Genomic DNA, 22,498 nt, shown 5'->3' with positions numbered 1-22,498 from the left:
ACGAGGCCAGTAGTTAAGAATTCAATCATGTAAGGCTGTAAAAACGCTGTCATGAATGAACAAAGGTAGCAAGTCGGGGCCAGGGGTTCAGTCCCACCCCCCAGAGCATCTCTGGCGCGTGGTGTGGTCCGAGCTGGGTGCGTGAGGCCTCCGAACCTCAGCCTCTCATCAGGCAGCTGCTCTGGGACCTGACCCAGGAATCCCCTCCACACCTCGGCTGACCCGCGGGCCGGATACGGCTTTCCCTCGCTCCCACTTTGCACCGGATGGCCCCGACTTCCCCCCAGGTCGCCCACCCCTGCTTTCTGCTCGCCCTCCCGGCACGGGCGGGTCCTCCTGGGCTGGCATCCGGGCTCGAACCTGGGCGTCCGCTGAGGTTTGGCAAACACTTGAGCTGCCTGAGTGTCGGTTTTCTCAGCTGTCAGGTGGGGGCGACACCAGCGCTCAGAGGACGGCCATGCCACCCACTGACTAAATTCTCCTCACTGAGCACCCCGCGGGCTTTACTGCCCAGATGCTCCCACGCCCCACTTCTCCTCTGCTCCTCACAGCCCCGCGAGGGACACGCTGACTTTCACCGAATCCTATCATTCCCGAACCTTCCTTCTCCCCCTCAGGCAAAGCCGGACCCCTCTGCCCAAACTTCGCGGCCTCCTCACAAGGCCCGTCTCCTCAGAGTGTCCTCCTCCGCTTTCACTCCCTTCCCGGCATCACCTCGCAGACGGCCACGGCCGTCCCCTCCATTCCGCGCGGCGAACAGTAGCGACGCCCAATCGCTGGGCGCCCGCCAGGGATTCGACCTCCGCCCGCGCCCACGCCCACGCCCACGCCCACGCCTGGCCGCGCGACGCCGTCCCCTTCCCGCGCGCGCGCGCGCGCGCGCGCGCGAGCCCCGCCCACCGGTTCGCCGCGCCTGCGCACTCAGCGCTGCCTGCCCCGCCCCTTCTCCCTGCGGCGAGCCGGCAGGACCTGCTAGGAGTGGTCCGGAGGGTGCCCGCGGTAGCGGCTGACCGTGGGCCGGCCGCTGGGCAGGCCGCGGGGTTGGGGGGAGCCCGCGGGTGGCAACCGAGGCTGCAGGCGAGCAAGAATGAGGACAGGCCACCACTTCTCCCTTCCTCCCGAAAGAACTTTCCCACGGTCCCAGCGCGAGGTGCAGCCCTCAGCTCTTTGCCTCCGCCGGGAGAGGGGCTGCGGGTGCCGGAAGCGGGATCCCCAAACCGGTGCTTGACCGCCAAACAGTCTCACCTCCTGGGGGGACTGCCCCAAGTGCCCCAGGCCAACCTCTGGTTTCCCACCCTTGGCAAGTTAAAAAAGAGTTAAATTTGAATTTCAGATTTTAAAAAATAATAATAATAAAACACAATTTTTTAGTCATACGTGTATCCCATGCAATATTTGGGACATACGTATACTAAAAAAACATTCGTTCTTCTGAAATTCAAGACTGGGCGTCTTGCATTTTATCTGGCAACCTGTCCCAAGCAGATTCCCAGCTTAATCCCAGGGTGCCCAGCCAGCCCCTAGGCAGGATCTGGAAGGGAACAATCCCCCCACGTTTGTGCACTAAATATGCCAACGACAGGACCTGGATTTCTTAGGCTCCAGGTGACAGAAGCTCCGGGGTTTTCCAAGAGCATTCCCAACAGATCGGAAGGTAGTCCTCCAGACTCCAGCTGCTGAACTCAGGGCTTTTCAGGGAGGAGCGTGATAAGAGGGGCTTGAGCCCAAACTGATGATTTGGCAGTTGGTTCCTCAGGCATCTGAAAGAAAACTGGTGAGAGAGAGTCCTGCCTGGCAAAGCGTTGCCCAAAGAGAAGGGTGGTGCAGGGTGTTGGCTGCTTTCCTTCAAGGAAAATTCTTCCACCCCAGCTCCAGAAAGCCAGGACTGGGCAGAACAGGCAGGGGAGCTGGCAGAGTGCCTGTCCAGTACACAACCTTGGTGCTACTCCAGAGGACATGACTCTTGAGACCTGAATCATATAGCCTTGTCCATCTTTGCTCAGCACTGTTGACCACCCTCCCCATCTCTGTTGCTCAATAGGTAGATCTATTGCAGAAAGGTGGCTTTTATTTATGGAAAATTCATCATAATACCATCTCGGACTTGATATGAGAGCTGACTTTTGGGGAATCGTTGGAGCCTTCCTCTCCCTTTCACTCTCTTCTCTCTCGGGTGTCCCCTTTAGGAAGGGGAGTTGCCAAGGGGAAGGGAGCTAAGATTGAATGACTACCTGTTGTAGGATACCACTGGCTCTTTACATCAGTTTTTTTTACCCTCACAAGTATCTTGTGAGATAGTTGTTATCTTCACTATTTGATGGGTGAGAAACCAAGATGCCGAAGATGGCTCTTTAAAATATTTCCCATGGAGAGTGTTGGCTCAGCAGAAAATGCCCCACCTTGAGAATGACACTGGGAAGGAAGAGTGGAGGAACAGCTGCCAATGTAGAAGTACTTCAAGTGAGTTGGTCATCCTGCTTCCAGCCCTTGGCCTTGGAGTGAGCATCAGGGATGAACATGCAATGGAATACCCAATACCATCCTAGAGGCAGGGGAGGCCTAACAGAGGTGGCCAGGGACAGAGCCAGATGTAGGCAGAAGTGAGGAAGGGAGCCTGTGATCTGAGGGCCTGCCATCAGGATTGCCACCACATAAACCATTGTAGTCCGCAAAGTTTGATGCAGGCTTGCCATGTGGTGGGCACCTACTCTGTGCTAAGTGGTCTTCACCTTTCCTTTATCATAAGTAATCCTCCCAATCTTGTAAGGGAAGTGTTATTATCATTGTTTTATTAATGATGAGAATGAGCTTCCAAGAAGAGGTTGTATGACACCGAGTTTGTAAATGGCAGAGCCAGAATCTGAAATAAAAATCTCTTAACCACTCTTTCCTTCTCCCACGTGGATGTGACCTGCCTAACTGCTGGTCTCAGAGTTCTGTAGTACAGGGACATTAACATTACCATGAGAAGCCAACCCCTCCGTGCAAAAGCTAAGACAGTGAACTCAGGTACCCTCATCTCCCTACAAACTAAGGCTTGAATGAGCCACAGTTCCCACCCTTCTTTCACCCATCAGTGTGTGCCCCCATCCTGTTTGAGGTCTAGTAACTAACATACTATTGGACTGACTCCACATTATTAAAACTGTTTTTACTCAGACCCCATCCTCAGAGAAGTGGAGTGTTAGAGCCAAAAGGGATTGTAGTAGAGGTTATCAGTGATCCCCAATAGATGAAAAAATTTGAGGCCCAAAGAAATGAAATGACCTGTGTGAGGTTAAGGTCACCTTAGTCAACCAGGTCAACCAAGGAGCCTGTGGGTGCTGCTTTGGACACCTTCAGCCCTGGAGTGCAGGGTCATATTACCAGTGTCTTCAGAGAGCCAGTTCTCCCCTGTCCTTAGACTTAGTGGCATATTGACTCTGTTTGCATTCCTCCACCTACCTCAGGATTTGGATTACTGTTGCATGCCCACTTTGGGACATGCTGTTTATTCTGAGAAGAAATGCCCTGTCTGGCCAAAAGAGCCCCGGATTGATTCTGACCCAAACCCAAGGGTTTGAATGGAGCCAGAACATCCTAGGGAATGCTACCAGGTGAACAGTGACATTTTAGGAACTGTTGAGCTGTCTTCCCCTTTTGAATGTGCCCTCTCTGTGTATATCATTCCTGGATACTTCTTAGGGGCTACCTTGTTCTCAGGCTCCCCTACAGCATTCAAAGGCCCTGAAGAGATGACCGTAGGCACTTACATGGAAAATATCCCTGAGGTCCCCCTTATCAGGCTGTTGCAAAATTAAGTCCACTTGAGTAGTCTCTTTCCCCCTGGGAATCTGTTGAGAGCCTGCTTCTCATATAGGCAATAGGAAAGGGTTAACTGCCTCTCTCGGGTCCTGAGCCAAGTCTGTGCCCCACCAGTTCCCATAACCGGGTTTCCTGAAATGGAGCAGGTCCCAGGTGCCTCTCCACTAATCACATCCCTGAAAATGGGGCCAGGAAGCTCAGATTAGCTCATCCCTTCACCTTCTTGAGGCCTTCTCCACCTGGAGCACAGAATCTGGGGCAGCTTCACGACTCACCTCCCTCTGCTTCCCTATCAGGGGTCAGAAAGGGATATTCTCGCAGAGGAATATTAGATTATGGGGGGCACTAGAGGCTATAGTGGTGCTGACTTTTGTGCCAATTCTTGCACTACAGCAAAGGAAAGATTCTCCCCCCAAGACGATATCACTGTTTGTATAACCAGAGTATTTCTTCTTCTCCCCCATTCCCTATGTTTTCTTCCTCTCCTTCTTAGAATGACTGACTATGATACTGGGTAGCTTCCTGTTTTTCCTGGCTGACGATCACCCTTTGCACAGAATCTCTGATTTCTCATCTACTAGTAGCAGGTTCTGGGGCCAGCCCAGGAGAGCATTCCTTTCCTGTTAGTGTCCGGTTTCTCCTCTTTCTAGATAACCCATAAAATCTATATCACAAAGTGGTTCTGCTCTCCGTAATTGGCTTTTTACTTTCTCTCTAGGCAGAGCTGGCTTTGTCCTGCCAGCTGGTGTCCACCGGAAGGGAAGTATTCTTTGTAGCATAGAAGACTCAGGAATGGAAACAGCAGTGTGATCTGGTCACATATGGCCAAGTAAACCAATTGATTCAAAGGCCAGATGATCAACTTTACTTGAAAGACAAGTAGGCTAACTGGGACAAAGAATCTTCTAGGTGCTTCGTTAAAGAGGACACTGGTTGCACATGTTCAGTCTTGGTTCACTTGTTGTATGATTACAATACTCTGAAGTATTTTTCCAAGAATGCTGGTGTACGAAGTCTTTAAAGCTAGTAATATGGAAACTTGGTTGAGCTTATCTTTCACTGATCTCCGAAGTTGACTTGATTTTCACCCATTCTAGCTTTAAGGCCGCTTCTATCTTCTGTTTCCCCAACTTTCATTCTCACCAGTTGAGAAAAGGCTGTGGGATCAAAAGTCTAAAAGGGTCAGGATGTCTTTATTCTTTTCCCATTTTACTAGTCACTTTAGGTGTTATGTTCTAGTTTTCCACAACTAAAATAGGAAAATTCTCCTAGGAATATGGTTAAAATAACATCTGTGAAACAATTGGAGAGTTTTAGAATCTTAAAATTAGAAGAAATCTTAGAATTCATTTAATCTAGTACTTCCCAACCAGAGGAGCAATATTTTTTCCAATTCATTTCCTTTATCTCCACCCCTCCTCCTGAATAGCCTCTCTCTACCTCCTTCCTCAACCTATTCCTGGTATCCAAGGCAGAGAATTGATCTAGTTTGCATATTTGGTGTATTTAGTGTCGGGAAATACCTCCCTAATTTCATGCAAGAGTCATTCCAACTGTCCTGACAAGTTGATACCTAGCTTTTACTTGAATTGTTGAATTTACTTGAATTGATGAATTTACTTGAATTGTTGAATTTACTTGAACTGATGAATTTACTTGAATTGTTGGGAAAGATGCCACCTCAGAGGCAATCCATTCCAGTTTTGGACAGCAGTGGTTTGGTAGAGTTTTCCATTATATTGAACTGAAATCTCCCCTGCTGTATCTTCCACCCATTGGTCCCAGCTCTGCCCTTTGAAACCACGGAGAATTCATCTAATCCTTTTATAAAGGGTAGAGAGGAATACCCAGAATTGTTATTGTTAACTTGTCACAGTGGTTCAGACCTGGCCTGAATGATTGTATTACAGATGTCCTTTGCTTTATACACTAGCTATGTTCCTAAAACGTGTAAACCCAGTTTTGTGTGAATCAAATCATTTTAAACATACTGGGAAACTGACTGTCTGAAAGGAACCCTGTTATCAGTTCTTTCATTAACTAAAACTTCCTTTTGTAATGCAAATAACCACCCCCTCCCCGCATTTAACCTTTTTTGCAAGTCTAGATTTTCATACATGATGTTTTACTTGAGGGAAGATTTGCCTACATACAAAACAAGTAAAATAATGATAATAGCAATAGCTAACATTTATTGAGCCCTTATCTGGCACCAGGTGTCACGCACCTGACATGCATTATTTAATTTCTCACCACAACTTCCCTTAGAATGATCCTCTATTTCCAGGGGAATCTGAGGCTTAGAGAAGTTAAATAACTTGTCCAAGATCACACAATTAGAAAGTGATGGCCCAGAATTTCAACAAGGTCACAAGACTCTAGAACCTTGTGTCTTAACCACTGGGAAGTTTCAGATACCAATAATAGTTGAAATGACTAACTCCTAGCTATGTGCCACAGCACAAGTAAATCAGGCTACGATACAGGAAATTGACCTGAGATTTCTATAGCTTCAAAGATGGACACAGAATCTACTCTTTTTGGGTTCTGGCACTGTAAGTTTCCCAGCACAACTCACATTTTCCAGTGCAATTTGATCAAGGAACCCCAAAGACATCCCTTCAGTTATTAGCACTAAGCAGATACTGCCGAATTTTATTTCAGATATATGGGTATCATCAGACACTTTTTCATGGGAGTCTGTGTACTCCCAGGGGTTTGTGGCATAAGCTTCTTAGAAGAAAAAAGTAGTTCATTATTGACAGGTAAAATCAAAAGTATTGAGAATCGTGGTTGAGCCCAGCCTGTTCCTAGGTGAGTTGGAATCATTCAAATGTGTTTTTTAGGTCCAGTTTTTAATGGTGCTTAGGTTTGCAAGTTAAAAATAGTTTGGGAGGGATGGTCCATAAATAAGTGCTGTTTTGAATCCACACTGGACAAAGATAAATGGATGTAATACTTCTATGTTCTCAAATCAGTTCCAGTTTCTCCAATTTAGTCAACAACAGCATGCACCACAACATTGCTCAGCTCAGAACGCATCCCGTGAGGCTCCTAGAACCCCAGGCTTTTCCACACTATAGAAGGGAGCTCCAGGTAGGGCTCTTCCGTCCTCCACACCCCTCCTCCTCAGACCACCATCAGAACTCCCCATTTGACTTGAGACTTTATCTTGGCTCATCCTCACACTTTTGCTTTCAAATACATGATCATTCTTTGCAAATCATGTCTGAATTGGTGTTACACAGGCCTCCTGGTCCACGGTTGTCTCGGGAAATCAGGTCAGTCCTTGTAAGCCCTGGCGCTCCCCTCGCAAGCCCACCTTTCTGACCTTTACTTGTACAGCAGGCTTGTTTACAACCTCAGGTCATAGACTTAGGTGAGGAAATATGTAATTTTCTTTATTTCTCGACCTAGCTCTTCAGCCCCCATTTCTCCTAATGGCAGAAAAATAGTAAACCACGCCGATTCCAGACAACTCAATCATTTCAAGTTTTAAAGTCAGTCTCTTAGGATTCTCCTCCCAATCCCCTTCTCACAATGTTCTACTTTGTGGTTTATGTATTATTCTGATGCCAGGGAACGGGCTTTACGGTCAAGTGCTCTCTTGCCTAACTGATAAACTCTAGCCTTCACTTGGTCTTGGCCATTGGGCACTGCATCTGCTGCAGAGATGATGTCCTCTGGTGAGTGGAAGCTGTGGTCTTGGTATAGACAAAGAGCAGTGATTGCTTCGTGGGGAGCTCAGTGGTGGCTCCCACTGCAGCTCTTCCTGGTATATCTGAGCCTCCATCGGGTCCCTGGCTTGGGCCACGTACCCCCTCAGCCTCTACTGTGGGGTGCTCACCCCCTACCCCACAGCAGTCCCTGCAGGCACCCAGTTCGCAGCTCACTCTCACTCTCCTCTCAGGGGCTGGGCACCAAGGAATTTTTCCGATTTCCTCCAAAGGTCGATGAGCCAAGGAGACTTGGGCTTAGGGGGTGAGAAGCCTGGGGGTGGTGAGGAGATGGAATACATCTCAGACCTACCTTGCCTACACAGGTGACGGTGCCACTTCTATTCTGTGGCAGCTGCCCTTGTTGACACAGCGTACTTTGAAAGGCTGTGTCTCCTCAGAGTTCCAGGAATGAAGTGGAGCATGAACCCCCTCTGTCTACTGTTGTTTGGTGGGGGGAACAGAAAACAAAACCCCACTGTTGCACCTAAACTCTCTTGTTCTCCTTTCCCAATCTTTTTCAGTTTTGCTCCAAGCTCAAAAAGGATTATATTTTCTGTGTGAAGGGGAAACTCACATGTTCTTTCCAATTCGACAGTTGATGGCATAAACTGAACTTTAGGTTCATCAGGTTCTGGCTCTTGAGATGTCTCTTGGATTAAAAAAAAAAATCCCTCTCAAGAACCTGGCTCTTACAATTAAAAAGACTGAAGCTTTCAAGAACATCTTCTCTGCAATAGATTTTAAAAGGTCTAGTTAAGAGTTCAAAAACCAAGACTTTGATCTTCTGTATCATTTCTATGCAGAGGGCAGTACATCTAGACAGCGCTTGCTGCTGCTTAAGTGATGGGGGATAGATTAGGGGTAAAAGAAATGGAAAACACATTGTTTGGTATGAAAACATCTAGTTGCTTCTGTTTACAACAAGGAATCACCTTCTCCCCCAAGGTCTTTCCTGTTATTCACTGATTTGTTGCACAGGTATATCTACGTGTCTGCTCTGCTGAGGATACAACTATGAAAGGGATATTCTCTCTTCCCTCATGGAGCTCATGCTCTGAGAGGAAACACGACCAATGGGCAGTAACGGTCCAGTATGGAGTGATACCAGAAGGCCCCCGCCCCAGACTTGGAGCCCAGGGAAGGCTTTGTGGAGGAAGCAACAGCGAGGACTTTAGACTTTATCCCAAAGGTGTTGGGGAGCTACTGAAGGGTTTTCAGCAAAGAAGTGATCTGTCAGATTGTTGTGTTAAAAAGAGCACTCAAGCTGCAGAGTGGTAGATAAAATGACCCAGGAACAATGCATAGAAGGAGAAAAGGGCCTAGAACAAAACACCATCACCAACAATAACAACAAAATTACTTGACAAGCAGAAAAGGAATTCACAAAAGAAACAAAGGAGGGACCACAGGGGTTGAAGGAAAACCAGGAGACTGTGCCAACCCTAAACCAAAGGAAGAACATTTCAAGAAGCAGTCACAATTAGAGTCCATTGCTGCCAAGAGAAACGGTAAGATAGTAATTGGAAATTGACACTGTATTTAACAATAGGATTATTGACGACCTGGTTGAAAGCAAATTTAGAGGACTAGAAGTTATATTGCATTGGATTAAATCAATTGCATCAAAGCCTATCTATCCCCTTCGCTTACCATCTGTCTCTACACTGATATCTTCCAAATGCATATCTTAGTCCAGACCTCCTCTTTTTTTTTTTTGGCCGCGCCAGCGGCATGCGGGATCTTAGTTCCCCAACCAGGGATCAAACCCGTGCCTGCTGCAGTGGAAGCTCAGAGCCTTAACCACTGGACCGCAAGGGAATTCCCTAGACCTCCTCTTTGAGCTCCACACCCAGATACAATGGATGACTCAATATCTCCAAGACCAACACTCTCTCCACCCAAACCTCATCTCGGCAAATGGTACCTCCCTTCCTCCAGTGGCACAGTCCATCCATGAAAAACCCTTTTTCCTCACAACCACCCCTATATCTAACCCGTCACCACATCTTGTCAATCCTTTCTACCTATGTGTTTCTCCATCTCCACTGCCAGCATCCAAGTTCAAGCTACCATCTTCTCTCTCACCTGAACCACGGTGGTAGCCTTCTAACTGGTTTCTCACATCAAATTACGTACCCCTCTAACCTGTTCCCCACACAGCAGCTGGAGTAATCTTTTAAAACTACAAAGTTGATCACTTCACTTCCTTGTTTCAAATCATTCAATAGCTGCCAGGACTCTAAAGGTAGAAACCAAAATTCTTTAAATGGCCTAGTAAGCCCTGCATGATCTAGCCCTTGCCTATCTTCCCAGCCAGAATTCACCACACAATTCCTCTGTCTTCCCTCTCACTGTCCCTCTCTCTGTTTCTCACACCATGCCTCCTGCAGTATCACACACTCTGTGTCCCTGTAGCCAAGAACATGGTTCAAATGTCAGACTGTCTGAGGTAAAATCCTAGTTCTACCCCTTCCAGGTTCAATGACCTTGGGCATGTCACTTAATGTCTCAATGCCTCCGTTTCCTCTTCTGTAGACTGGGGTTAAAACTTACCTCTTAGAGTTGTTACAAGAAGGAAATGAAATGTTATGTGTAAAGTATAGAAACAGAGAATTCGCCAGCAGTCCAGTGGTTAGGACTCGGTGCTTTCCTTGCCGGGGCCTGGGTCCGATCCCTGGTCAAGGAACAAAAATCCCGCAAGCAAGCCATGAGGCACAGCCAAATAAATAAATACATACATAAATAAAGTATAAAAATATAGTCCCCAATTAATGTTAGCAACTGCTAATATTATTCCCCGTTCCCTGCCTGGTTAATGCTTCTCATATTTCAGATCTCAGCTCAAATTATCTGCGGGACGCCTCCCTCACGCTCCCACCTGCCCACCACACCCCGAACTCCCTAACCAGGTTATGACTCTGTTAAATTCTCACATAGCGTCCTGAACTTTTCATTCATTCTACAATACTTTGTGATTATACACCCGAGGGATTATTTTATTAATATCCATCAACCCTACCAGCCTGTAAGCTCCAAGAGGACAGAGACAGTGTCCATTTTACTCATTATTAGATCCCCAGATCCCAGCACGGTGTCTGGCATATAAAGCAGGTAGGTTTTGGATGAATGTTTGATTGAAAAGGAGGCAAAGAAGCGGAGCCAATGAGTTCAAATGACTCTAGAAGACTGTCGTCATAAAGATTAAGGGCAAGACATGGAGAAGGATCCAGTTTTCTCACTACATTTTTAAGCTGGCAGATACTTGAGCGTGTTTAAATGCTGATGGGAAGGAGCCAGAGGAGAGGGAACTCACCAGAAGGGATGAGAGCCATGGGGCTGCGCGAGGGGATGGGACTTAGGGCAGGAGCAGGAAGAATCAGTCTCAGACAGAAGGAGGGACACCTCTTCCATGGTATAGGAACGAAAGCTGAGAATTCAGCTGTGCCTGTAGGTTTGGTGGCAGGAAGTCCTACCAAGACCTTTCCATGAATCTTGGTAACGTAAGCAGCAAACCTGGATTTCTCTGAGAAGCTCAGCATATTTGGTGGACATCACTCCATTCACTTTTGCCACTCATGTAAAAAGAAAGCAGATATTTTCTTCATCATTGACTGTACTGACGCACTACAGAGCAAAATAACAAGTTTCCAAAGCAACTCAGTTACAGAGCTGAGACAAGCGATCTCAGTGTTCTCTTTATTGAACATGCTTCCTCCCCAAATTGGGAAACAGTATGGTAAAATGATAATATGGTAAAATAATAGCTGGCACTAGTTGAGTGCTTACTATGTATGGGGCACCGTTCTGGTAATTTATCTGCAATAACTCATTTGATCCCCACATTATGATACATTTTAAGATGAGGAAGCTGAATTCCAGGGAGGTTAAGTAACTTGCCCAAGGTCAACAGGTGGAGGTGGCAAAACTAGGTTTTAAACCCAGGAGTTGGCACTTCCCTGGTGGTCCAGTGGTAAAGAATCCGCCTTCCAAAGCAGGGGACACGGGTTTGATCCCTGGTCGGGGAAGTAAGATCTCACATGCCATGGGGCCACTAATGCCGGGCGCCACGACTACTGAGCCTGGGCGCCTCAATGAGAAAGCCCACGTGCGGCAAACCACAGAGCCCGCGTGCCCTGGAGCCGGCGTGCCAGAACTAGAGAGAGAACCCGCACGCTACAACTAGAGAGAAGCCCGCGTGCCACAACAAAAGATCCCGCATGCCTCAATGAAGATCCCGAGTGACACAACTAAGACCCAATGCAGCCATAAAAAAAATAATAATAAAAAAATTAAATAAACCCAGGAGTCTGACTCCAAAATTGATACTTTTAAAAAATTTTATTTTACTGAAGTATAGTTGATTTTCAACGTTGTGTTTATTTCTGCTGTACAGCAAAGTGATTGTTGTACATACATATATTCCTTCTCATATTCCTTTCCGTTATGGTTTATTACAGGATACTGAATACAGTTCCTTATGCTATACAGTAGGACCTTGTTGTTTATCCATTCTATATATAATATTTCGCATCTGTTAATCCTAAACTCCCAATCCATGCCTCCCCAAGATTGATGCTTTTAACCACTCTTCTATACTCCCTCTCTAGCAGAGGGGAAAGAACATATGAGGAATCAATCGGAAGACCTGGATTACGAACTAACTCTATGTGCTTGGGCATTTGCTTAGGTGTCTGAGCATCAGTTTGCTCATCAATAAAATGAGAATGAGAATGTTTACTTTATGAGGCTTTTAAAAGGGTTATGTAATGTTGAAAAGGGGAAATCACTATATACAAGATATTATTGTCATGTTTATCATAAAAGCTAATATCCTTGTCTTCTAGTTGGGTCACAATCTAATAGGCTATTGTGGAGACCCTCGGTTCCCATAACCAGTACAGCAGCAGCAGGTTGGCTGATTCTCATCCCATCAGCTTTAACATCCCTGACCAAGTCTCCTTGATGACCAAAAGCACACCTCGGTGCTCCCTTCCTCCTGAATGCACTCACTACTACCTTTGGGAACAGCTGCAGCTTATGCCCTCACTTCTTTGATTTTGTTGCCTGAGGAGTGACTGTTAATAAATAAATAGACTGAATTACAGCTAACAGTGAAGTGCACTCTGGAAGGCCAAGTTCCAGTTTGGTGGTAGAATCCTGGTTCCAGTTTAATGGTGGAATCTGACTATCAGAGCTGGGAGAGAACTTCAAGTTCTTCTTTTAGTGCAACTAACACAACAACCCCTCTCCCAACCCATTTTATAGACTAGGAAAACTGAGGCCAGGTAGGTGAGATGACACAACTAGTTTGGATTGGTAGCAGGGCTTTTTTTTTTTTTTTTTTTTTTTTACCTTGAAAATATTTTCAAGTGGGTTTAACACAAACGATTTCACCTTACCAAAATCATATCTGGAAAGTACTTCAAATACTTACATATTTGTTTCATTATGTATACCTTTTCAGAAAGGAGCCAAATCCTAAAATGCCATTAGTCATAAATAAACAAAACCTTAAACCAATAATTCAGGCAAAGCCCATTCTTCACATTACCCTTACTTGGCCATTTCAAGCATTTCTCAGGTAGAAACAGGCCCACATCTTCAGGGGCAGTAAAATCTAATGGTTCAATTCAGACTGCTCTGTACAAAGCTCAGTCTATTATTACTAGTTCATCTCTTAGCTTAGTCTCCTAGTATGAAAGAACTGTACCCACCTCTTAGAGCTGGAGTTGGGGGGGGGGTCACATGAGATAACGCACTTTTAGCACCTACCTGGCACTCTATAACTTTATGATTTGGGCGTAATTCTTTCCTCTCTTAAGGAGATAGCAATTCACTATTCGATGACCTTAGACCACTAGACCTTAGACCACTCCACCTTAGACCACTCCGATGCTACTAAACCAAGGAGAAACCCAGCTGTGACAGGCTGAGACATTTCCGTCCCCACCCCCATTCCCTTTTAAGACAGTGAGTAGGCCGGAATTCTGGTTGATAAATGAGAGGAACTGAGAAGGAGCTGAGAGAAGCTGCAGTGATGACTGTTCTGAGAATCTGATCTGCGAGGAGACGAATCTCCACATGTACCGTGGAGATGCTTTGGGAAAGAGAGCCGGCCTACCTGACCGAAGGAGGACCAGAGAGAGACGGGCTGGATGAAAGAAATGCTTAAAGGGAGATGGATTGACTGGAGGTGCCCAAAGAGGAAAAATTGAAACGGGAAGCAGAGGCTGAATATTGGGAAATCTTCTGGGCGGTGAGTGCCATTAAAGGAGGCATTGCGTGTCCCGGGGATACAGATTTGGGGCGAAAAGCGGAGTAGGGACAAAGGTGGGCTACTCAGACTGCGGAGACAGAGCCCCCAAGCTGTGGGGGGTACCCGGACGGCCCGAGGGTGACCAGGGCCGGCGAGGACCGGAAGGCGGGGCTCTGGAGGCACTCACAGGGTTGGCGGGGGGTGGGGGGGGTAGGTCTGGAGCCGGCAGAGGAGCCGACGCCGCGTTCGCCCCGGGGAAGGTCAGCGACCCCGGGCCGGGGAGCTGAGCGGAGACCCAAGAGGGGCCGCGGTTGCCATGGCGCCGGGCGGGGAGGGGGTGACTCGGGCTCCGCCCCGAGCCCCGCGGGACTGCCGGCTCCAGATGGTCCCGAGCCTCCCGCGGGAGCCGGCGGCCTGCGGCAGGGGGAGGCTATTGTCCTCCTTCCGCGGCGCCGCAGTCCCGTCGCTCGCGCCCGCGCCCCGCCACCGCCGGCCCCGCGCGCTCCCCGCGCCGCTCGCGCCCCGTGACAGCGCCCGCCTGCAGCCTGCCGTGCGCCCCGCCGCCGCCCGCAACCGCCCCTCGCGGCTGGGCTGCGGGCGCGGCGACAACCGGTGCGCCCCCGCCCGTCGCGCTCCCGGCTGTCCGGCCGGCGCTCCGCACCGAGGTAGGTGCCGGTGCCCGGGCCCGCTTTGTCCCGGCCGGCGGGGCTGTGCGCTTTGTGCGGCCGCATGCGGGCGGCGGGGTCGGGGTCGGGGTCGGGGTCGGGGTCGGGGTCGGGGCCGGCCAGGGGAGCAGGGGTGGGAAGATGCGGCTCCTGGCGCTCGCTCCCGCTGGGTCCCGGGGACAGGATGGAGAGTCAAGTGCCAGCCACCCAGGTACCCGTGTGCGAGCAGCGGGGATCGAGGCTTGCGGGACGCGGGCCTTTCCGGAGACCAGAGAAGAGTCTGGAAGAGTTGGGGCTGACAAACGCGTTAAGGGATCGGGTCGCTGGGCTCTGAGCGTGTCTGACAGCGCCAGCTGTTCGCATCGCGGAGGCGGGCCGGCCGGTGCCGGTCCAAGTGCTGCGGACACGCTCGGCTGTCTCTGCCCCGCAGCTGTGAGCGCCCGACTCCCTCTCGGGAGCTAGCTGGGGGCTCCCTCTGGAGCCGGTGGGCTTCTCCTCGCCTCTTTGGTAGCTAGCTGCATGCTCTCCTTTTATGCTCCCTCACAGTGTGTGTGAGAGAGGGACACGGTTGGCTGTGGTGACCGGAACACTGGCAGAGGAAGAAGGGAGAATGAAGCCCCTGCGGGTGGCGGGGAAGAGGCAGCGTAAGGTGTCCCTGTGGCCGAGATATGCAGAGGGCTTGGAGTCCGCGGGCACAGAACTAGTGGGCAAGGCCTCCTCCTGAGCGGTTCCAACTCCAGCACCACAATCGGCATTTACCATCCACTGTGGCTCAGAACGACTTTACCCCTTTAACCTCGTGGCATTGCACGCTTGTCTGATCTGCAGACTTGCCCCTGTCCTAACCTGCTACATGCTGTCTCCGTGGGTTGTTTCTCAGCTGCCCTCCTCCCCTCCGAGAGCAGCCACAATTCCGGCGCTGGAGAGCTGGTCGGTTCAGGCACCGGCACGGTGTCTATAAACCAGTTTCCCTTGAAGGTGAAGGGGGCAGAGTGAATTCCAAATACGTGACTTAGCTTGAGGTGCTGGGCAACCTCTTGGCATATTCAGAAGAGCAAGGGATAAGGGAGAAAAAAGCTAATAGGGATCTTAGATTTGTCCCTTAGAGAAACTGATGTAACCCATCGGTTACAGACTTGGGGGAGGGACATAGCAAGGGAGTGGAAATTAATCTGAATAATTCTGCCCTGAGTGGAGGATTCTAAAGGAGAAGATCAAACAAAAATCCAGTCCCACTCTTCAGCCCAGTTCCTAAGCTCCTTGGAGGAGAGTTCCTGGTGCTTTATCAGGAATACAGCCTTGAGGGAAATGGTTGGGGTTTCTTCTCTTGGTTCTCTGGTTGCCCTGCGTGCATTTCCTTTTGCTGTCCTAGGAGCCCCGAGTTTGTTTGTGATTTCTTTTTCCTTTTATCTCTCTGCTGGTCCACTCATACTTTGAGTCAAATAAGATTTTTACTTTGCCAAAGTCCCCATTCCTTCTCATCTGTTATTCATCCCGCTGTCATTTGTTCAACTCCACCTCCCAGCAGCGTCTCCAGCCATATCGTCGTCCTTCCGCACATCTGCGATTCGCCTGTGTCCAGCCATCAGCTCTATTTGTCTCATTAGATCTAGAGCCCACTCCATCTTCATTTTCCTCTCTCATTGCCTGAGGCTTCTGGTTCTTTGTGGGTCTTGGGGTTTCTGAGGGGAAGTTGTATTTGAGTTTAGCATGGGAGAGAGCCTAAACAGACCCAGGGGCTAACCTCAGGTCACACTCACCCCTGAAACTTTGTGTCTTCTCTGTCCTCATAGCTTCTCTAAGTAATTCTAACTGCTCCTCATTTTTGAACAACAGTGGCCCTCAAGATGTGGTCTCCAGACCAGTAGCTTTAGTATCATCTGGGAACAGTTTAGAAATGCAAATTCTCAGGCCCCACCCCAGATCTCCTGAATCAGAAGCTCTGGGGAGCAGGACCCAGTGGTCTGTGTTTTAATAGCCCTCCAGGTAATTACGATTCATGCAAGGTTGAGAATCCCTGATCCTGAACTATAGAGCTCAACACTGACGGTACTCCAGATGAGAAGCAGAGGGTCTTCTCTGATGCCATTTTCATTCTTTCCTTGTGTTTTTTCCTCTAAACCTAAAAAAGACATGAATTTGATGGAAAAAAAAAAAAAGAATTATGGCCCATTCATTCAATGTCTCTTTTTAAAATGTTCTTTTTTTTTCTTTTTTAAAAAATTTTTATTGGAGCATAGTTGATTTACAGTGTGTTAGTTTCTGCTGTACGGCAAAGTGAATCAGTTATACATATACATATCTCCACTCTTTTTTAGATTCCTTTCCCGTATAGGTCATTACAGAGTATTGAGTACAGTTCCCTGTGCTATACAATAGGTCTTTATTAGTTCATTCAATATCTCTTTATTGAATACCTATTGTACTGGGAAAACACCAACATGAGTAAGATGCAGCCCTTGTCCTCAATGGGTTAAAAGTGGAGCAGGCAGAGAGACACATAAACAACTGACTGTAATACAATGTGATAAGTGTAATAATAGCTGCATGCTGAAGTGCTGTGGGAGCACAGAGGAGGGAATGATCAACTGTCTCTGAGGGAGGGAAAGAATTAATCAGGAGGAGGATGTGGCGAGAGAAGGAATTAGGGTACAAGACAGACTCTAGCCCGGGGGGATAGGATTTCTAGCTTTACAGGCCAGCGAAAGGGAGGAAAGGGGAAGGGGGCAGCTGCCCTTGAGGGTCAGCACTAGGCTGAGCAGAGTCCGCATCCAGCAGCGCTTGGGCATATAATCTAGCAGGACCCCAAACTTGCAGCTGGTGGGAGTTGGCTTTATCATAGCATGAACAATGTAAGCTACTTGGGCCTGGCCTCCAGGTCAGTGGCTAAGAATAAGGCATTGGTGAAACTGTAATCTGTAATCTGGATTAGCTGCTGTACCGTCCTATTGCCAGAGTCCAGGAATCCATGGAGAAGAATCAGGTTGATGATTCCCCAGCACAGAGTTGAGTTAGGGGGTCGTGGGGCTGGGGCACAGGCTGACTAAGGAAATGAGCATGGAGACCCAAATCATAAGCGAGGAATGATAAATCAGAGAAAAGAAACCAGGGTGGGATCTATGTAGAGAAACTCAACCAGAAAACTACAGGACTCTGGACATGGCAGCAGGGAACATAGAACACAGCATATTGTCCAAAAGGCCAGGGGTCTGCAGAGCCCAAATGCTTGAAAACCAAAACTCAGAGGCTCTCAGAGCCACTGTGCTGAAGGACACCAGAAAGCATCACTCACTATGGGAATAAACTCCTTGGAGTTCCAACATGGTGGCCCCATGGAGTCCTGTGACCTAAGGCAAGGGTCCCCAACCCCCGGGCCGTGGACCGGTATGGGTCTGCGGCCTGTTAGGAACCGGGCCGCACAGCAGGAGTGAGCAGCGGGTGAGTGAGTGAAGCTTCATCTGCCGCTCCCCATCGCTCCCCATCGCTCCCCATCGCTCGCATTACCGCCTGAACCATCCTCCCCGCACCACCACCATCCGTGGAAAAATTGTCTTCCACGAAACCAGTCCCTGGGGCCAAAAAAGTTGGGGACCACTGATCTAAGGACACCAGTGCCATCTTGGTTCCTTATCTATATGATGGGAGGCATCTTGGAAACTCAGGATGAAAAGCGTGTATGTCTCAAATTGGATTTAGCCAGGGGACCATTTTATTTGGGAGAAGGAGAGGTTCCAGCTTCATATTTTCTCCCCCAAGTTATAGGAGAGGCTGTAACACCCAGACCTCCCTGAGAGGTCTGGATCCCATGCCTCGGTCCCAATAGGATCCGTCAGGAGGACAAAGTTGGAATACCAAAAAGAAGCCAAAGCGGTACATGTTTAGGTTTTGTACAGCTTCCAGAGGTCCTGGGGACACACAGCAGTTTGGAGATGGGGTCTGACAGTCTGCTTCTTTAAGTTTCTGCTCTTTATGGAGTACAAAGATATAAAACAAGGTGTGAAAACCTCAGAGGCCTTCAGGGGCCAAGCAGGTAACAAAAATGTGTGACAAGGCTGGGAAGGAGCCAACAGGGAATGGTGGGGCCTGTAGAGAAGTGGAAAGCGCAAGCCCACCTAAAAGAATCCCAAATTAGTTCTTTTATAACAGCTCATTGGCCATACCCCTGGGGGCTGGCTTTAGTAGGTTTGTGACTCCTGATAAAAGGAAAAAGGGTCACAGAATAGAAGGCGGGACATTGTATGTAGGGTTTTTTGTGGAGAGCTCTGTGCAGGGAGAGTGGGAGTGCTAGAAATGTGCATCCCAGAGCTAAGTGTGAGCATGGCTGCTGTGGAAGAAGCCCTAATCTGAGGGGCCCAGAGAAATGGAATTCGAATTGGTCCCAGGGCTCAGGCTGCTTCCCTGTCCAGTGGCTGAGAGTATTCGGGGACTCTAGTTCAGGTCACACCTTGCCTACAGCACTCTTTGCTCAGGATGACTTGACTCTGCCCTCGAATTTATTTTTATATAAATATTTACAGAGCAAATTCAAAGAATCTGCTGGGGATTAGGGAAAATGATGGATTTTAAATGAGAAAGGAGTCCTCGGCCTAGTAAAAATGAAGCTCTCTTTCCTATTACAGGGAATGAAAAGCCCAAATCTAGGAACCTGAGACCTTAACTCCCAGGGAAATGCTTGCGTGTGTTTTCTTTTTGGGAGAAAGGGGAGGGGTAGTCAGTCCTGGCCTTCACGTGGGGCAGGTTCCGCTTCATGAAACCACTTAATGACAGAAGCCAAGTTCTGCCCTGCGCACCCATGGGAACACTTCTCGCTAACCACCCACAACTCACCACCCATTCTTTCTTCCTTCCCCCACACCACACAAGAGGTACCATACCTTCTTTCTAGAACCAGAGACTGCCAAGGTCATAGCCCCAACCCTAGGAAGTGGTGCTAAGGATGAAAATGTCTTTGTATTTGAGAGGCACTAGGAAAATAAGAAATGCAGAATTTGGGGTTCAGTTACAGAGTCAGCCCCCTCCATTCTCTTGGATGGCTGCTGAATTACTCGAGAACTTTGGATAGTAGAGGTTTAAAAAAAAAAAATCCCTAGAAGCTAATCTGAAACTCATTTGTTAGTTTGGAGAAGGAAAGGGTTTGTTTGTGTAAAATAAGTCGTGAGTTGTGCTGGCGAGCATACATGGTCCCAGTTTCCCCAGCCTGGGCCCTAGAAGGGAGCTCTGAAGGGCTCCAGGAAGTTCAAGGAACATGTAAATGTTATGATTAAGAGCTTGTCCTCCAGAGTCAAAAAGAATCTCGCTTCAAAACCCAGCTCTGTGCCTTCCAGCTGCCTCCCAGTGACCTTGAACCGTGATTTAACTTTCATGGAGCAACTTCGTCATCTATGAAATGGGGATGATAATGGACCCTTGCCCCACAGAGGGTTGTGATGAGGTGATGCATGTAAATGGCGAGGACACATATCACAGCTGATGTTCATTGAGCACCTATTAAGTATTCTCTGTCACAAGTAAAAGGAAAAAAAGGGGAGATAACCATACTGTGTCCTCCTTTGAACTCCTGGGCTCTTTATCCATACTTACTAGCAGTGCATCAGTCTTCCTGGTGTATCATAGATGCATCTTGGCCTGAGAGCAGGATGTGGGTCTTTTCACCTCAAATCGCTTATAGCAGCAGTCCCCAACCTTTTGGTTTCATGGGGGTGGGGGGGACGGTGGTAATGCCAGCGATGAGGAGTGATGGGGAGCTGCAGGTGATGCTTCGCTCACTCACCCGCCACTCACCTCCTGCTCTGCAGCCTGGTTCCTATTGGGCCGTGGACCCATACCAGTCCGCGGCCCGGGGGCTGGGGATCCCTGGCTTACAGGGTATAGGAGGCCATCTCGGGGGTGGGGCGGGGGGCACTCAGAATAGTTTGTGGAACCAGGAATGAAAGAACTCCGGTTTATACTCACTATTGCCCAAGGGGTCCCAGGCCTGCTTCCTGCATTGCCCTGGTGTACACACTGCTGTCCTGAGCCACGCTGAGGGCCATCACCACCTTCGGCCCCCTGCCCACTGTCCCCCTCTGACCTGAGGCTCTGGAGACCATCTCCACTATGTCGCTCTGAGACACTGCTGCTTTCCAGCCTCACTCCATGTGTGTCTGTTGTGTTCCTGTCTCTCTGCTTCTCCACCATGGCTTCCTCTCTCCCACTGGGGGATGATTTCCATTGGTGAAAACAACGACCACAACCTTTGGCCGTCAGGAGAGCAGAGCAGATCTAGGGCAGGAAGAGAGGAGGACACGGTGAGTGTTGGACTCAGTGGCTTTGAGATGCGCCTCACCAGCCACATTCCCCCTTGCAGGAGCAGGAGGCCATCCACCACCATGAGCAGCACCCTGTCACCCACAGACTTTGACAGCTTGGAGATCCAGGGCCAGTACAGTGACATCAACAACCGCTGGGACCTGCCCGACTCGGACTGGGACAATGACAGCAGCTCAGCCCGCCTCTTTGAGAGGTCTCGAATTAAGGCCCTGGCAGGTGAGGTCAGGGGAGGGCCGGGGGAGATGCTGAGAATGCTGGGATGGGAAGCTTGTCATGAAGAGTCCTTCAACTTCATGGGAAGACCGACTCTCTTTCTAAGCTGCTGCACTAGAGCGGGAAATCCAGATCACCCTACCAAGCCCCTGGTCCCCAACTCCAGCCTCAAGAACAAACCGCGCACAATCCATAACATGCCCAGCTTCCTTCCCCACAAGCAGGGAGAAGCCATGCTGACCCTGGGACTCAGCTGTGTTCCCCTCTGCGCTCAGCTGACTTCCTGGCCTCTATCCCTGAGTCATGGTCCTTAATTCTTTTCCGCTCTTAGTCTTGCTGTTCTGTTTCCACCCACCTCTCCCTTACCTTTCATCCTCTTGTCTCTTCCTTGATTTCCACTGTCATCTCTCACACCTGTTCTCCCTCCTAGTCCAGTAGCCTCTCCTCTCCCTCCCCACCTGTTCCTTCCACCTGCCGCCTGTTCCTCCCTCTATTTCATCTACTGGTTCCCTGAAACAGGTTCCCTCTGCCTGCCTCTGGTTTCCGCAGCCGCCCATTCTCCTGCCTGCCTCAGCCCCTGCCCTCCCCTATGGCCTCGGTTCTCTCCTTCAGCCCCTGCGAGCACAAGCAAACCCGTTCGACGGGCCTCCCTGCGTTCTGGGGAGGAGTTGTCATGGCAACAAGAGTGCGGCTGCCACCTGACACCACCGGCTGCGGCTGTCGTGGGGCTGAGTCACCCACACACCCCAAGGCCACCCACCTTTTTGGTTTCCTTCCTCCATGCCACCCTTGTCTTTTCCACTGACCTGCTGGCCTCCCAGCCCAGTGCAGTGGGAGAGGTCACAGCTCCTCCTTCCTGAGAGGTGGTGCTCCCAGCATGGGTGGGGTGGCCTCCTATAAGAAGGGAGACACTGAGGGGGGTGGTTCCCAAACTTGGCCGCACTTTTTACAGGATCACCCACGGATGTTTTCACAAATATAGGTTCTCAAACCCCTTTCTGGACACACCGAATTAGAATCTTTGAACTTAAGGTCCAGGAATCGGAATTTTTAAGCTCTCCAGGTAATTCTTTTCCGCCAGCCCAACACCATTCTGAGGATCCCCATGTGGTAGCCATTGCTTCTGGGGATCCCTTATCATTTTCTGCTGGGCCTCCCTGTCTGCTCAGGTCTACGCGCTGGCTTGTGAAATACTCATACTGCTGTTTCTATAGACGAGAGGAGGCAGAAGACATGGGTTATGGAGAATCTCACCTCTTTGGGGGAAAGTTTCCCTGGTACCCCGATTTTGGATAAGAGTAGCCTCTAGAATGGTCATGATGTCTGTGTGCACACGACACGTGATACCCAGGACTGTTGCAATGTTTGTGCATGCGACATATGCCACCTCATGCTGTCAATACGTGTTTATCTCCACTACTAAATGGGGCTCTGCTGTGGAGGTGTCACTGTATGGGCTTTGCCTAGCACTGCGCCTCACACTGGTAGGTGCCAAATAAATACTGAATGAAGGAAGATGGGAGAAGGGCAAG

General features: G+C 49.2%; 1 protein-coding gene and 1 long non-coding RNA gene across 3 annotated transcripts in view; one reads left to right on the top strand and one right to left on the bottom strand.

The window, feature by feature from the left end:
• The first annotated feature begins 13,532 nt into the window (after nt 1-13,532).
• Nucleotides 13,533-22,498, top strand: part of SPTBN2 (spectrin beta, non-erythrocytic 2) — a 38,140-nt gene continuing 29,174 nt past the window's right edge. The window contains exons 1-2 of one of the 2 annotated variants that reach the window (XM_061202113.1): nt 13,533-13,779; nt 20,791-20,969. In XM_061202113.1, the coding sequence (XP_061058096.1) occupies nt 20,813-20,969 (157 nt within the window). In that variant the 5' untranslated portion in view covers nt 13,533-13,779; nt 20,791-20,812. Of the gene's footprint in view, nt 13,780-14,398; nt 14,445-20,790; nt 20,970-22,498 lie in introns of those variants that run through there. The other variant, XM_061202114.1, reaches the window with a different exon arrangement.
• Nucleotides 14,610-21,421, bottom strand: LOC133098858 (uncharacterized). Its single transcript, XR_009702257.1, has 3 exons — nt 21,333-21,421; nt 20,397-20,705; nt 14,610-16,566 (listed from the first exon to the last, which is right to left on the bottom strand). It is a non-coding gene; the product is annotated as an uncharacterized LOC133098858 (long non-coding RNA).

The sequence above is a fragment of the Eubalaena glacialis genome, chromosome 10 (genome assembly GCF_028564815.1).
Source record: "Eubalaena glacialis isolate mEubGla1 chromosome 10, mEubGla1.1.hap2.+ XY, whole genome shotgun sequence".
Taxonomy (NCBI): Eukaryota; Metazoa; Chordata; class Mammalia; order Artiodactyla; family Balaenidae; genus Eubalaena; species Eubalaena glacialis.
Note: the sequence above shows the minus strand (reverse complement) of the source record. Positions and strands in the feature narration are given on the sequence as shown.